Source organism: Cherax quadricarinatus, chromosome 24 (assembly GCF_038502225.1).
Source record: "Cherax quadricarinatus isolate ZL_2023a chromosome 24, ASM3850222v1, whole genome shotgun sequence".
NCBI lineage: Eukaryota > Metazoa > Arthropoda > Malacostraca > Decapoda > Parastacidae > Cherax > Cherax quadricarinatus.
In genome coordinates this window covers 15,071,134-15,084,112 of record NC_091315.1, presented here as the reverse complement: position 1 = coordinate 15,084,112, position 12,979 = coordinate 15,071,134, and the positions used below count along the sequence as shown (strand labels likewise).

Sequence of the window (12,979 nt, the reverse complement as noted above, 5' to 3'; positions counted from 1 at the left end):
GAAAAAACTGAGCATCACTAAAGAATCTTACCGTTTTTAAATACGTAGTCAGGAATATTAGGAAACTTTGAGCTGTCCACTTTACTGAGCCGCAAGAATGGTTCTGTTCTTGTTGTTTTGACCACCTTCAGGCTGTTTGCACCCTTGCTGGTGTGGGCGCCTCTGGAACTGTGGGTATCTCTTATGGTGTGGGCGGCTCTAGAAATCTGGTCACCTTTGGAAGTATGGACGTCTGTTGTACTGTGAGGTAGGACACGGGCCAGAGCACATCCTGCGCACGCTAACATCACCATCACCACAGCACTACGACACATGGTCCTGGAAAAGATGCCAGAGGCTCTTCACTTATGCTTAATAAGTCAAATATATTATCTTATACACAGAAGAGAGTGTGGGGGGAACATCGTATCCCACTTATATAAGAGAAACATTGTGTTTTAGATTACAATTGACAGTCCTGTTATTGTTTTCAGTATCACTCAGGATAAATACCTTCACAGCTACCCACTCCCAGTCACTTAGAAATTTCATCTTACCGATGATAATGTTAAATAACAGCAACCTATTTAAAGCAGAGAGAAGTTAGCAGGGGTAAAGAATGGTTAACTGTGCTATATTGACATCCAAAATTAATAAACCTTTCAGCAATGAAGTAACATGATGTAATATATAACGCTATTTTTATTTTGCAAATATAATAGAAATGCGGAATAAAACAGACAATTAAAACAGGTATTGGGAAAAAAGCCAGCTAAATCTGTTTGGATACACTAATCGACGATCATCTCATATGTCCGACTGAAAATAAGAGGAAAGTTGAGGAGGACAGCCACAGGAGTGATGTGCAGGGATGTGCAATAATATTTTCTGACATCCTGCACAACCTCTTCCATCACATCCACTACAAATAATGTGAAAGAAATCTTTACCTGTATAATATACATGCATCATCTCCGCCTGATATTGTGGTAACTTTTCCCTGTCATCATGAACCTTAGACTCAGGGGCTCTATTGGCTCGGTTAAGAGAGGACACGGCACTCCAGGGGACGTCCTCGTGTCCTCTCTGGTGACCAGACTGGTAACTGTTACCTACACCTAAACTGACCTCACGAAGCCTCTCAGGGACGGTACTGCTCCTGCACCCACCCACCGTGGTTCATCTCCACGCTGCTACAGCGGGGAACATCCTGCAAACACCACCACCACGCTGTAGAACATCCTACACACACAACCATCACCATCACCACGCTGTAGAACATCCTACACACACAACCATCACCATCACCACGCTGTAGAACATCCTACACACACAACCATCACCATCACCACGCTGTAGAACATCCTACACACAACCATCAAGCTGATGCTTCTTTATGCTGTACTTGTCGTGTCTCGCCCTGTTGTTTAAAGTTACCATTGTATACCCTGCAGTATACCCTGCAGTATACCCTGCAGTATACCCTGCAGTATACCCTGCAGTATACGTCCTGGTGGTCTTGATTACCACACTGGAATCTTGTGTCCTCAATCTCACGTTGATCTTCAGTTACTTTTACTACCAGCTGCTGCTGTTGCTGCTGATTCTGTTTTTTTCTGCTGGTGCTGCTGCTTTTGTTGCTGCTGTTGCTGTCGCTGCTTTCACGGCTGGTGCTACTGGTGGTGGTGCTGCTGCTTACTGCGTCACAGATGATCCACTCTCATACATCTGAATCGTGCATCTGATTCAGACACTGATATATAACAGTCTTGAAACACGCTGTACAGTTAACTAACACTCAGCAGAAACTGTTATGCTCACTCACTGTTTTAATGACTGTAACTCAACTGTACTAACTTCAAGCAACTGATAAACACTCATCTGAACTCGAAACATTAACGGACACTGAAATTTGTACCAAGATTGGTCAAGATGGATCAAGACTACAGTACAGAACACTTGCCACACTGACGGACTGAGTAACTCATCCTCACACTCTTCACTGGTTACTCAAACATGTACATGACGGTATCATATACCATTGATGTTATGCTGAACAAACAGTACCAATGATTATAACAACATATGTTATCAAGATAAGTTCTCCACCGCTATCAAATGTTGGTACAATTTCCTGACAGCGTTCATAATATTCTCGGGCTGTTTGGAACATTAACCCAATATTAACGCACCCGACCTGTCCTTATTGACATTAATTGCGTTCCCGCACGTGCGTGAGTTTGCACTGTGTGACGTAAGGAGCACGTGAGAGTGCACTGTGTGAAGCAAGGAGCACGTGAGAGTGCACTGTGTGAAGCAAGGAGCACGTGAGGGTGCACTGTGTGAAGCAAGGAGCACGTGAGAGTGCACTGTGTGACGCAAGGAGCACGTGAGAGTGCACTGTGTGAAGCAAGGAGCACGTGAGAGTGCACTGTGTGAAGCAAGGAGCACGTGAGGGTGCACTGTGTGACGCAAGGAGCACGTGAGAGTGCACTGTGTGACGCAAGGAGCACGTGAGAGTGCACTGTGTGAAGCAAGGAGCACGTGAGAGTGCACTGTGTGAAGCAAGGAGCACGTGAGGGTGCACTGTGTGACGCAAGGAGCACGTGAGAGTGCACTGTGTGACGCAAGGAGCACGTGAGAGTGCACTGTGTGAAGCAAGGAGCACGTGAGAGTGCACTGTGTGAAGCAAGGAGCAGGGAAGAGTGCACTGTGTGAAGCAAAAAGCACATCAAAGTGCACTGGGTGAAGCAACGAGCACGTGAGAGTGCACTATGTGAAGCAAGGAGCGCGTGAGAGTGCACTGTGTGAAGCAAGGAGCACGTGAGAGTGCACTGTGTGAAGCAAGGATCATATGAGAGTGCACTGTGTGAAGCAAGGAGCACGTGAGAGTGCACTGTGTGAAGCAAGGATCATATGAGAGTGCACTGTGTGAAGCAAGGATCACATGAGAGTCCACTGTGTGAAGCAAGGAGCATGTGAGAGTGCACTGTGTGAAGCAAGGAGCGCGTGAGAGTGCACTGTGAGAAGCAAGGAGCACGTGAGAGTGCACTATGTGAAGCAAGGATCAAATAAGAGTACACTGTGTGAAGCAAGCAGCGTGACAGCGCACTGTGTGAAGCAAGCATCACATGAGAGTGCACTGTGTGAAGCAAGGAGCACGTGAGAGTGCACTGTGTGAAGCAAGGATCACATGAGAGTGCACTGTGTGAAGCAAGGAGCATGTGAGAGTGCACTGTGTGAAGCAAGGAGCGCGTGAGAATGCACTGTGTGAAGCAAGGAGCACGTGAGAGTGCACTGTGTGAAGCAAGGAGCGCGTGAGAGTGCACTGTGTGAAGCAAGGATCACATGAGAGCGCACTGTGTGAAGCAAGGAGCGCGTGAGAGTGGGCGGTGTGAAGCAAGAAGCACGTGAGAGTGCACTGTGAGAAGCAAGGAGCACGTGAGAGCGCACTGTGTGAAGCAAGGAGCACGTGATAGTGCACTGTGTGATGCAAGGAGCGCGTGAGAGTGCACTGTGTGAAGAAAGGGGTGCGTGAGAGCGCACTGTGTGAAGTAAGGAGCACGTGAGAGTGCACTGTGTGAAGCAAGGAGCGCGTGAGAGTGCACTGTGTGAAGCAAGGATCACATGAGAGTGCACTGTGTGAAGCAAGGAGCGCGTGAGAGTGCACTATGTGAAGCAAGGAGCACGTGAGAGTGCACTGAGTGAAGCAAGGATCACATGAGAGTGCACTGTGTGAAGCAAGGAGCACGTGAAAGTGCACTGTGTGAAGCAAGGAGCACGTGAGACTGCACTGTGTGAAGCAAGTAGCACGTAGGAGTGCACTGTGTGAAGCAAGGAGCACGTGAGACTGCACTGTGTGAAGGAAGGAGGTGAGAGTGCACTGTGTGAAGCAAGGAGCACGTGAAAGTGCACTGTGTGAAGGAAGGAGGAGGTGAGAATGCACTGTGTGAAGCAAGGATCACTTGAGAGAGCACTGTGTGAAGCAAGGATCACATGAGAGTGCACTGTGTGAAGCAAGGAGCACGTGAGAGTGCACTGTGTGAAGCAAGGAGCACGTGAGAGTGCACTGTGTGAAGCAAGGATCACATGAGAGTGCACTGTGTGAAGCAAGGAGCATGTGAGAGTGCACAGTGTGAAGCAAGGATCACATGAGAGTGCACTGTGTGAAGCAAGGAGCACGTGAGAGTGCACTGTGTGAAGCAAGGAGCACATCAGAGTGCACTGTGTGAAGCAAGGATCACATGAGTGTGCACTGTGTGAAGCAAGGAGCGCGTGAGAGTGCACTGTGTGAAGCAAGGAGCACGTGAGAGTGTACTGTGTGAAGCAAGGTTCACGTGACAGTGCACTGTGTGAATCAAGGAGCGCGTGAGAGTGCACTGTGTGAAGCAATGAGCACGTGAGAGTGAACTGCGTGAAGCAAGGATCTCATGAGAGTGCACTGTGTGAAGCAAAAAGCGCGTGAGAGTGCACTGTGTGAAGCAAGGAGCACATGAGTGCACTGTGTGAAGCAAGGAGAACGTGAGAGTGAACTGCGTGAAGCAAGGATCTCATGAGAGTGCACTGTGTGAAGCAAGGAGTGCATGAGAGTGCACTGTGTGAAGCAATGAGCACGTGAGAGTGCACTGTGTGAAGCAAGGATCACATGAGAGTGTACTGTGTGAAGCGAGGATCACGTGAGAGTGCACTGTGTAAAGCAAGGAGCACGTAAGACTGCACTGTGTGAAGCAAGGAGCGCGTGAGAGTGAACTGTGTGAAGCAGGGAGCACGTGAGAGTGCACTGTGTGAAGCAAGGATCACGTGAGAGTGCACTATGTGAAGAAAGGATCACGTGAGAGTGCACTGCGTGAACCAAGGAGCGCGTGAGAGTGCACTGTGTGAAGCAAGGAGCACGTGAGAGTGCACTGTGTGAAGCAAGAATCACATGAGAATACACTGTGTGAGCTAGGAGCACGTGAGAGTGCACTGTGTGAAGCAAAGAGCGCGTGAGAGTGCACTGTGTGAAGCAAGGAGTACGTGAGAGTGCACTGTGTGAAGCAAGGAGTACGTGAGAGTGCAGTGCGTGAAGCAAGAAGCGCGTGAGAGTGCACTGTGTGAAGCAAGGATCACATGAGAGTGCACTGTGTGAAGCAAGGAGCGCATGAGAGTGCACTGTGTGAAGCAAGGAGAACGTGAGAGAGCACTGTATGAAGCAAGGAGCACATGAGAGTGCACTGTGTGAAGCAAGGAGCACGTGAGAGTGCACTGTGTGAAGCAAGGAGCGCGTGAGAGTGCACTGTGTGAAGCAAGGATCACATGAGTGCGCACTGTGTGAAGCAAGGAGCGCGTGAGAGTGGGCGGTGTGAAGCAAGAAGCACGTGAGAGTGCACTGTGAGAAGCAAGGAGCACGTGAGAGTGCACTGTGTGAAACAAGGAGCACGTGATAGTGCACTGTGTGATGCAAGGAGCGCGTGAGAGTGCACTGTGTGAAGCAAGGGGTGCGTGAGAGCGCACTGTGTGAAGTAAGGAGCACGTGAGAGTGCACTGTGTGAAGCAAGGAGCGCGTGAGAGTGCACTGTGTGAAGAAAGGATCACATGAGAGTGCACTGTGTGAAGCAAGGAGCGCGTGAGAGTGGGCTGTGTGAAGCAAGGAGCGCGTGAGAGTGCACTGTGTGAAGCAAGGAGCACGTGAGAGTGCACTGTGTGAAACAAGAATCACATGAGAATACACTGTGTGAGCTAGGAGCACGTGAGAGTGCACTGTGTGAAGCAAAGAGCGCGTGAGAGTGTGAAGCAAGGATCACATGAGAGTGCACTGTATGAAGCAAGGAGCACATGAGAGTGCACTTTGTGAAGCAAGGAGCACGTGAGAGTGCACTGTGTGAAGCAAGGATCATGAGAGTGCACTGTTTGAAGCAAGGAGCACGTGAGAGTGCACTGTGTGAAGCAAGGAGCACGTGAGAGTGCACTGTGTGAAGCAAGGAGCGCGTGAGAGTGCACTGTGTGAAGCAAGGATCACATGAGTGCGCACTGTGTGAAGCAAGGAGCGCGTGAGAGTGGGCGGTGTGAAGCAAGAAGCACGTGAGAGTGCACTGTGAGAAGCAAGGAGCACGTGAGAGTGCACTGTGTGAAACAAGGAGCACGTGATAGTGCACTGTGTGATGCAAGGAGCGCGTAAGAGTGCACTATGTGAAGCAAGGGGTGCGTGAGAGCGCACTGTGTGAAGTAAGGAGCACGTGAGAGTGCACTGTGTGAAGCAAGGAGCGCGTGAGAGTGCACTGTGTGAAGCAAGGATCACATGAGAGTGCACTGTGTGAAGCAAGGAGCGCGTGAGAGTGGGCTGTGTGAAGCAAGGAGCGCGTGAGAGTGCACTGTGTGAAGCAAGGAGCACGTGAGAGTGCACTGTGTGAAGCAAGAATCACATGAGAATACACTGTGTGAGCTAGGAGCACGTGAGAGTGCACTGTGTGAAGCAAAGAGCGCGTGAGAGTGCACTGTGTGAAGCAAGGAGTACGTGAGAGTGCACTGTGTGAAGCAAGAAGCGCGTGAGAGTGCACGGTGTGAAGCAAGGATCACATGAGAGTGCACTGTGTGAAGCAAGGAGCGCATGAGAGTGCACTGTGTGAAGCAAGGAGCACGTGAGAGAGCACTGTATGAAGCAAGGAGCACATGAGAGTGCACTGTGTGAAGCAAGGAGCACGTGAGAGTGCACTGTGTGAAGCAAGGATCATGAGAGTGCACTGTGTGAAGCAAGGAGCACGTGAGAGTGCACTGTGTGAAGCAAGGAGCACGTGAGAGTGCACTGTGTGAAGCAAGGAGCACGTGAGAGTGCACTGTGTGAAGCAAGGAGCGCGTGAGAGTGCACTGTGAGAAGCAAGGATCACATGAGAGCGCACTGTGTGAAGCAAGGAGCGCGTGAGAGTGGGCGGTGTGAAGCAAGAAGCACGTGAGAGTGCACTGTGTGAAGCAAGGAGCGCGTGAGAGTGCACTGTGTGAAGCAAGGAGCACATGAGAGTGCACTGTGTGAAGCAAGGAGCGCGTGAGAGTGCACTGTGTGAAGCAAGGAGCACATGAGAGTGCACTGTGTAAAGCAAGGAGCGCGTGAGAGTGCACTGTGTGAAGCAAGGAGCGCGTGAGAGTGCACTGTGTGAAGCAAGGAGCGCGTGAGAGTGCACTGTGTGAAGCAAGGAGCACATGAGAGTACACTGTGTGAAGCAAGGATCACATGAGAGTGTACTGTGTGAAGCAAGGTTCACGTGACAGTGCACTGTGTGAATCAAGGAGCGCGAGAGAGTGCACTGTGTGAAGCAAGGAGCACATGAGAGTGCACTGTGTAAAGCAAGGAGCGCGTGAGAGTGCACTGTGTGAAGCAAGGATCACATGAGAGTGTACTGTGTGAAGCAAGGTTCACGTGACAGTGCACTGTGTGAATCAAGGAGCGCGAGAGAGTGCACTGTGTGAAGCAAGGAGCACGTGAGAGTGAACTGTGTGAAGCAAGGAGCGCGTGAGAGTGCACTGTGTGAAGCAAGGAGCGCGTGAGAGTGCACTGTGTGAAGCAAGGAGCACGTGAGAGTGCACTGTGTGAAGCAAGGAGCACGTGAGAGTGCACTGTGTGAAGCAAGGAGCACGTGAGAGTGCACTGTGTGAAGCAAGGAGCGCGTGAGAGTGCACTGTGTGAAGCAAGGAGCGCGTGAGAGTGCACTGTGTGAAGCAAGGAGCACGTGAGAGTGCACTGTGTTGCGAATAATAAATTTTTTTAAAGAACTTCAGAATGTGGCCTGTTACCATTTATTTCTAATGCAACAAGATTTTTGGATCCGAGTTATTTAAAGTTTTAGAGTCTAGGGGAAATAATTTCAACTGGGAAACTCCATAGAATAATATTCAAATTTATTAAAGTATTTAAATACAATACTTTATCTTCTCTTTGTAGTTAATGTAACTTAATACTTTGTACAATAAATTTACCATATACATTTAGTTCAAAATCATGGAAATGTCACATTTACGTCTTTGTCTTAACAAGACTGTAAACTCAAAATACAAAAGGTACAAGATTTAACAAGACCTTTGAATCTGGCCGTAAAGTATCTCTATGGATTACTGAACTGACCAAGAATATAAATGTCAAAAGAATCTTTCAGAGCAATGAAGAACAAAGTGAGTCAGCTCTAAAGTCCAATTCTCAAAACCATTCAAACTGTACATCGAAAGAGCCAACATAGGATCAGTTGTCAAGGCTAGAGCTGGGAGCAGACTGACTACTAGCCAGTCTGTTGACGTGTCGTCAGGTTGGATCAGCTGAGCCACGTCAGCCAGCCGGACATAAACAATTGAACAATTCACCGGATGGTTCCGAGACTTAAACTCTATATACACAAGAAATTCTACCTAACAATAATAATAAAATAATAGTGATAATAAAAAAATAGTGATAATAGTGATAATAGTGATAATAACGATAATAGTGATAATAACGATAATACCATGGTATTTTTCATATATTAACAGATAATAATATAATGCCGAAAGTCTCTATTTTAGCTATAAATGGGGACTTTCGCGCTATAATATTAAGTGATGAACATATTCTCTTACAATAGTTAAATAACACAGGATGACCAATTTCGAAGATATAACAACTGTGTGAAGCAAAGAGCACGTGACAGTGCACTGTGTGAAGCAAGGAGCGCATGAGAGTGCACTGTGTGAAGCAAGGAGCACGTGAGAGTGTAGTGTGTGAAGCAAGGAGCACGTGAGAGTGCACTGTTTGAAGCAAGGATCACATGAGAGTGCACTGTGTGAAGCAAGGAGCACGTGAGAGTGTAGTGTGTGAAGCAAGGAGCACGTGAGAGTGCACTGTGTGAAGCAAGGAGCAGGTGAGAGTGCACTGTGTAAAGCAAGGAGCACGTGAGAGTGCACTGTGTGAAGCAAGGATCACATGAGAGTGCACTGTGTGAAGCAAGGAGCACGTGAGAGTGTAGTGTGTGAAGCAAGGAGCACGTGAGAGTGCACTGTGTGAAGCAAGGAGCAGGTGAGAGTGCACTGTGTAAAGCAAGGAGCACGTGAGAGTGCACTGTGTGAAGCAAGGATCACATGAGAGTGCACTGTGTGAAGCAAGGAGCACGTGAGAGTGCACTGTGTGAAGCAAGGAGCGCGTGAGAGTGCACTGTGTGAAGCAAGGAGCGCGTGAGAGTGCACTGTGTGAAGCAAGGAGCACGTGAGAGTGCACTGTGTGAAGCAAGGAGCACGTGAGAGTGCACTGTGTGAAGCAAGGAGCGCGTGAGAGTGCACTGTGTGAAGCAAGGAGCACGTGAGAGTGCACTGTGTGAAGCAAGGAGCGCGTGAGAGTGCACTGTGTGAAGCAAGGATCACATGAGAGTGCACTGTGTGAAGCAAGGAGCGCGTGAGAGTGCACTGTGTGAAGCAAGGAGCACGTGAGAGTGCACTGTGTGAAGCAAGGAGCGCGTGAGAGTGCACTGTGTGAAGCAAGGAGCACGTGAGAGTGCACTGTGTGAAGCAAGGAGCGCGTGAGAGTGCACTGTGTGAAGCAAGGATCACATGAGAGCGCACTGTGTGAAACAAGGAGCACGTGAGAGTGCACTGTGTGAAGCAAGGAGCGCGTGAGAGTGCACTGTGTGAAGCAAGGAGCGCGTGAGAGTGCACTGTGTGAAGCAAGGAGCACGTGAGAGCGCACTGTGTGAAGCAAGGAGCACGTGAGAGTGCACTGTGTGAAGCAAGGAGCGCGTGAGAGTGCACTGTGTGAAGCAAGGAGCACGTGAGAGTGAACTGTGTGAAGCAAGGATCTCATGAGAGTGCACTGTGTGAAGCAAGGAGCGCGTGAAAGTGCACTGTGTGAAGCAAGGAGCACATGAGAGTGCACTGTGTGAAGCATGGAGCGCGAGAGAGTGCACTGTATGAAGCAAGGATCACATGAGAGTGCACTTTGTGATACAAGGAGCGCGCGAGAGAGCGCTGTGTGAAGCAAGGATCGCACGAGAGCGCACTGTGTGAAGCAAGGAGCACATGAGAGTGCACTGTGAGAAGCAAGGAGCACGTGAGAGTGCACTGTGTGAAGCAAGGAGCACGTGAGAGTGCACTGTGTGAAGCAAGGAGCGCGTGAGAGTGCACTGTGTGAAGCAAGGATCACATGAGAGCGCACTGTGTGAAGCAAGGAGCACGTGAGAGTGCACTGTGTGAAGCAAGGAACTCATGAGAGTGCACTGTGTGAAGCAAGGAGCACGTGAGAGTGCACTGTGTGAAGCAAGGAGCACGAGAGAGTGCATTGTGTGAAGCAAGGAGCACGTGAGGGTGCACTGTGTGAAGCAAGGAGCACGGGAGAGTGCACTGTGTGAAGCAAGGAGCACGGGAGAGTGCACTGTGTGAAGCAAGGAGCACGGGAGAGTGCACTGTGTGAAGCAATAAGCACGTGAGAGTGCACTGTGTGAAGCAAGGAGCGCGTGAGAGTGCACTGTGTGAAGCAAGGAGCGCGTGAGAGTGCACTGTGTGAAGCAAGGAGCACGTGAGAGTGCACTGTGTGAAGCAAGGATCACATGAGAGTGCACTGTGTGAAGCAAGGAGCACGCGAGAGAGCACTGTGAGAAGCAAGGAGCACATGAGAGTGCACTGTGTGAAGCAAAGATCACATGAGAGTGCACTGTGTGAAGCAAGGATCACATGAGAGTGCACTGTGTGAAGCAAGGAGCGCATGAGAATGCAATGTGTGAAGCAAGGATTACATGAGAGTGCACTGTGTGAAGCAAGGATCACATGAGAGAGCACTGTGTGAAGCAAGGAGCAAGTGAGAGTGCACTGTGTGAAGCAAGGAGCACGTGAGAGTGCACTGTGTGAAGCAAGGATCACATGAGAGTGCACTGTGTGAAGCAAGGAGCACGTGAGAGTGCACTGTGTTAAGCAAGGAGCGCGTGAGAGTTCACTGTGTGTAGCAAGGAGCACGTAAGGGTGCACTGTGTGAAGCAAGGAGCGCGTGAGAGTGCATAGTGTGAAGCAAGGAACTCATGAGAGTGCACTGTGTGAAGCAAGGAGCACGAGAGAGTGCATTGTGTGAAGCAAGGAGCACGTGAGGGTGCACTGTGTGAAGCAAGGAGCACGGGAGAGTGCACTGTGTGAAGCAAGGAGCACGGGAGAGTGCACTGTGTGAAGCAAGGAGCACGGGAGAGTGCACTGTGTGAAGCAATAAGCACGTGAGAGTGCACTGTGTGAAGCAAGGAGCGCGTGAGAGTGCACTGTGTGAAGCAAGGAGCACGTGAGAGTGCACTGTGTGAAGCAAGGAGCCCGTGAGAGTGCACTGTGTTATGCAAGGAGCACGTGAGAGTGCACTGTGTGAAGCAAGGAGCACGTAAGACTGCACTGTGTGAAGCAAGGAGCATGTGAGAGTGCTCTGTGTGAAGCAAGGAGCACGGGAGAGTGCACTGTGTGAAGCAAGGAGCACGGGAGAGTGCACTGTGTGAAGCAAGGAGCACATGAGAGTGCACTGTGTGAAGCAAGGAACACGTAAGACTGCACTGTGTGAAGCAAGGAGCATGTGAGAGTGCACTGTGTGAAGCAAGGAGCACGGGAGAGTGCACTGTGTGAAGCAAGGAGCACGGGAGAATGCACTGTGTGAAGCAAGGAGCACGGGAGAGTGCACTGTGAGAAGCAAGGAGCACGGGAGAGTGCACTGTGTGAAGCAAGGAGCACGGGAGAGTGCACTGTGTGAAGCAAGGAGCACGGGAGAGTGCACTGTGTGAAGCAAGGAGCACATGAGATTGCACTGTGTGAAGCAAGGAGCACGGGAGAGTGCACTGTGTGAAGAAAGGAGCACATGAGATTGCACTGTGTGAAGCAAGGAGCGCGGGAGAGTGCACTGTGTGAAGCAAGGAGCACGGGAGAGTGCACTGTGTGAAGCAAGGAGCACATGAGAGTGCACTGTGTGAAGCAAGGAGCACGTGAGAGTGCACTGTGTGAAGCAAGGAGCACGGGAGAGTGCACTGTGTGAAGCAAGGAGCACGGGAGAGTGCACTGTGTGAAGCAAGGAGCACGGGAGAGTGCACTGTGTGAAGCAAGGAGCACATAAGAGTGCACTGTGTGAAGCAAGGAGCACGGGAGAGTGCACTGTGTGAAGCAAGGAGCACGGGAGAGTGCACTGTGTGAAGCAAGGAGCACGGGAGAGTGCACTGTGTGAAGCAAGGAGCACGGGAGAGTGCACTGTGTGAAGCAAGGAGCACGGGAGAGTGCACTGTGTGAAGCAAGGAGCACGGGAGAGTGCACTGTGTGAAGCAAGGAGCACGGGAGAGTGCACTGTGTGAATCAAGGAGGACGGGAGAGTGCACTGTGTGAATCAAGGAGGACGGGAGAGTGCACTGTGTGAAGCAAGGAGGACGGGAGAGTGCACTGTGTGAAGCAAGGAGGACGGGAGAGTGCACTGTGTGAAGCAAGGAGGACGGGAGAGTGCACTGTGTGATGTAACAAGAACAATATCAAATAAAGTTATATTTCTGACTGATGGTCATGACTTACGAGAGTAAGTAACTGATGATCCCTACTGGCTTCCTTCCCACCTGCCTGACTGTCTCCCTACCTGCCTGTCTCACTGACTGCCTTCCTGCCTGACTGTCTCCCTACCTGCCTGTCTCACTGACTGCCTTCCTGCCTGACTGTCTCCCTACCTGCCTGTCTCACTGACTGCCTTCCTGCCTGACTGTCTCTCTACCTGCCTGTCTCACTGACTGCCTTCCTGCCTGACTGTCTCCCTACCTGCCTGTCTCACTGACTGCCTTCCTGCCTGACTGTCTCTCTACCTGCCTGTCTCACTGACTGCCTTCCTGCCTGACTGTCTCTCTACCTGCCTGTCTCACTGACTGCCTTCCTGCCTGACTGTCTCCCTACCTGCCTGTCTCACTGACTGCCTTCCTGCCTGACTGTCTCCCTACCTGCCTGTCTCACTGACTGCCTTCCTGCCTGAGTGTCTCTTTACCTGCCTTTCTCACTGACTGCCTTCCTGCCTGACTGCCTCTCTACC

General features: G+C 50.4%; 1 protein-coding gene across 1 annotated transcript in view; it reads right to left on the bottom strand.

Moving 5' to 3' along the window:
• Positions 1–12,979, bottom strand: part of LOC138853160 (astacin-like) — a 288,848-nt gene that overhangs the window by 88,366 nt on the left and 187,503 nt on the right. Inside the window, exon 3 of the mRNA XM_070088208.1 lies at positions 32–318. Coding sequence (XP_069944309.1) covers positions 32–314 — 283 coding nt within the window. The 5' untranslated portion in view covers positions 315–318. The remainder of the gene's footprint in view (positions 1–31; positions 319–12,979) is intronic.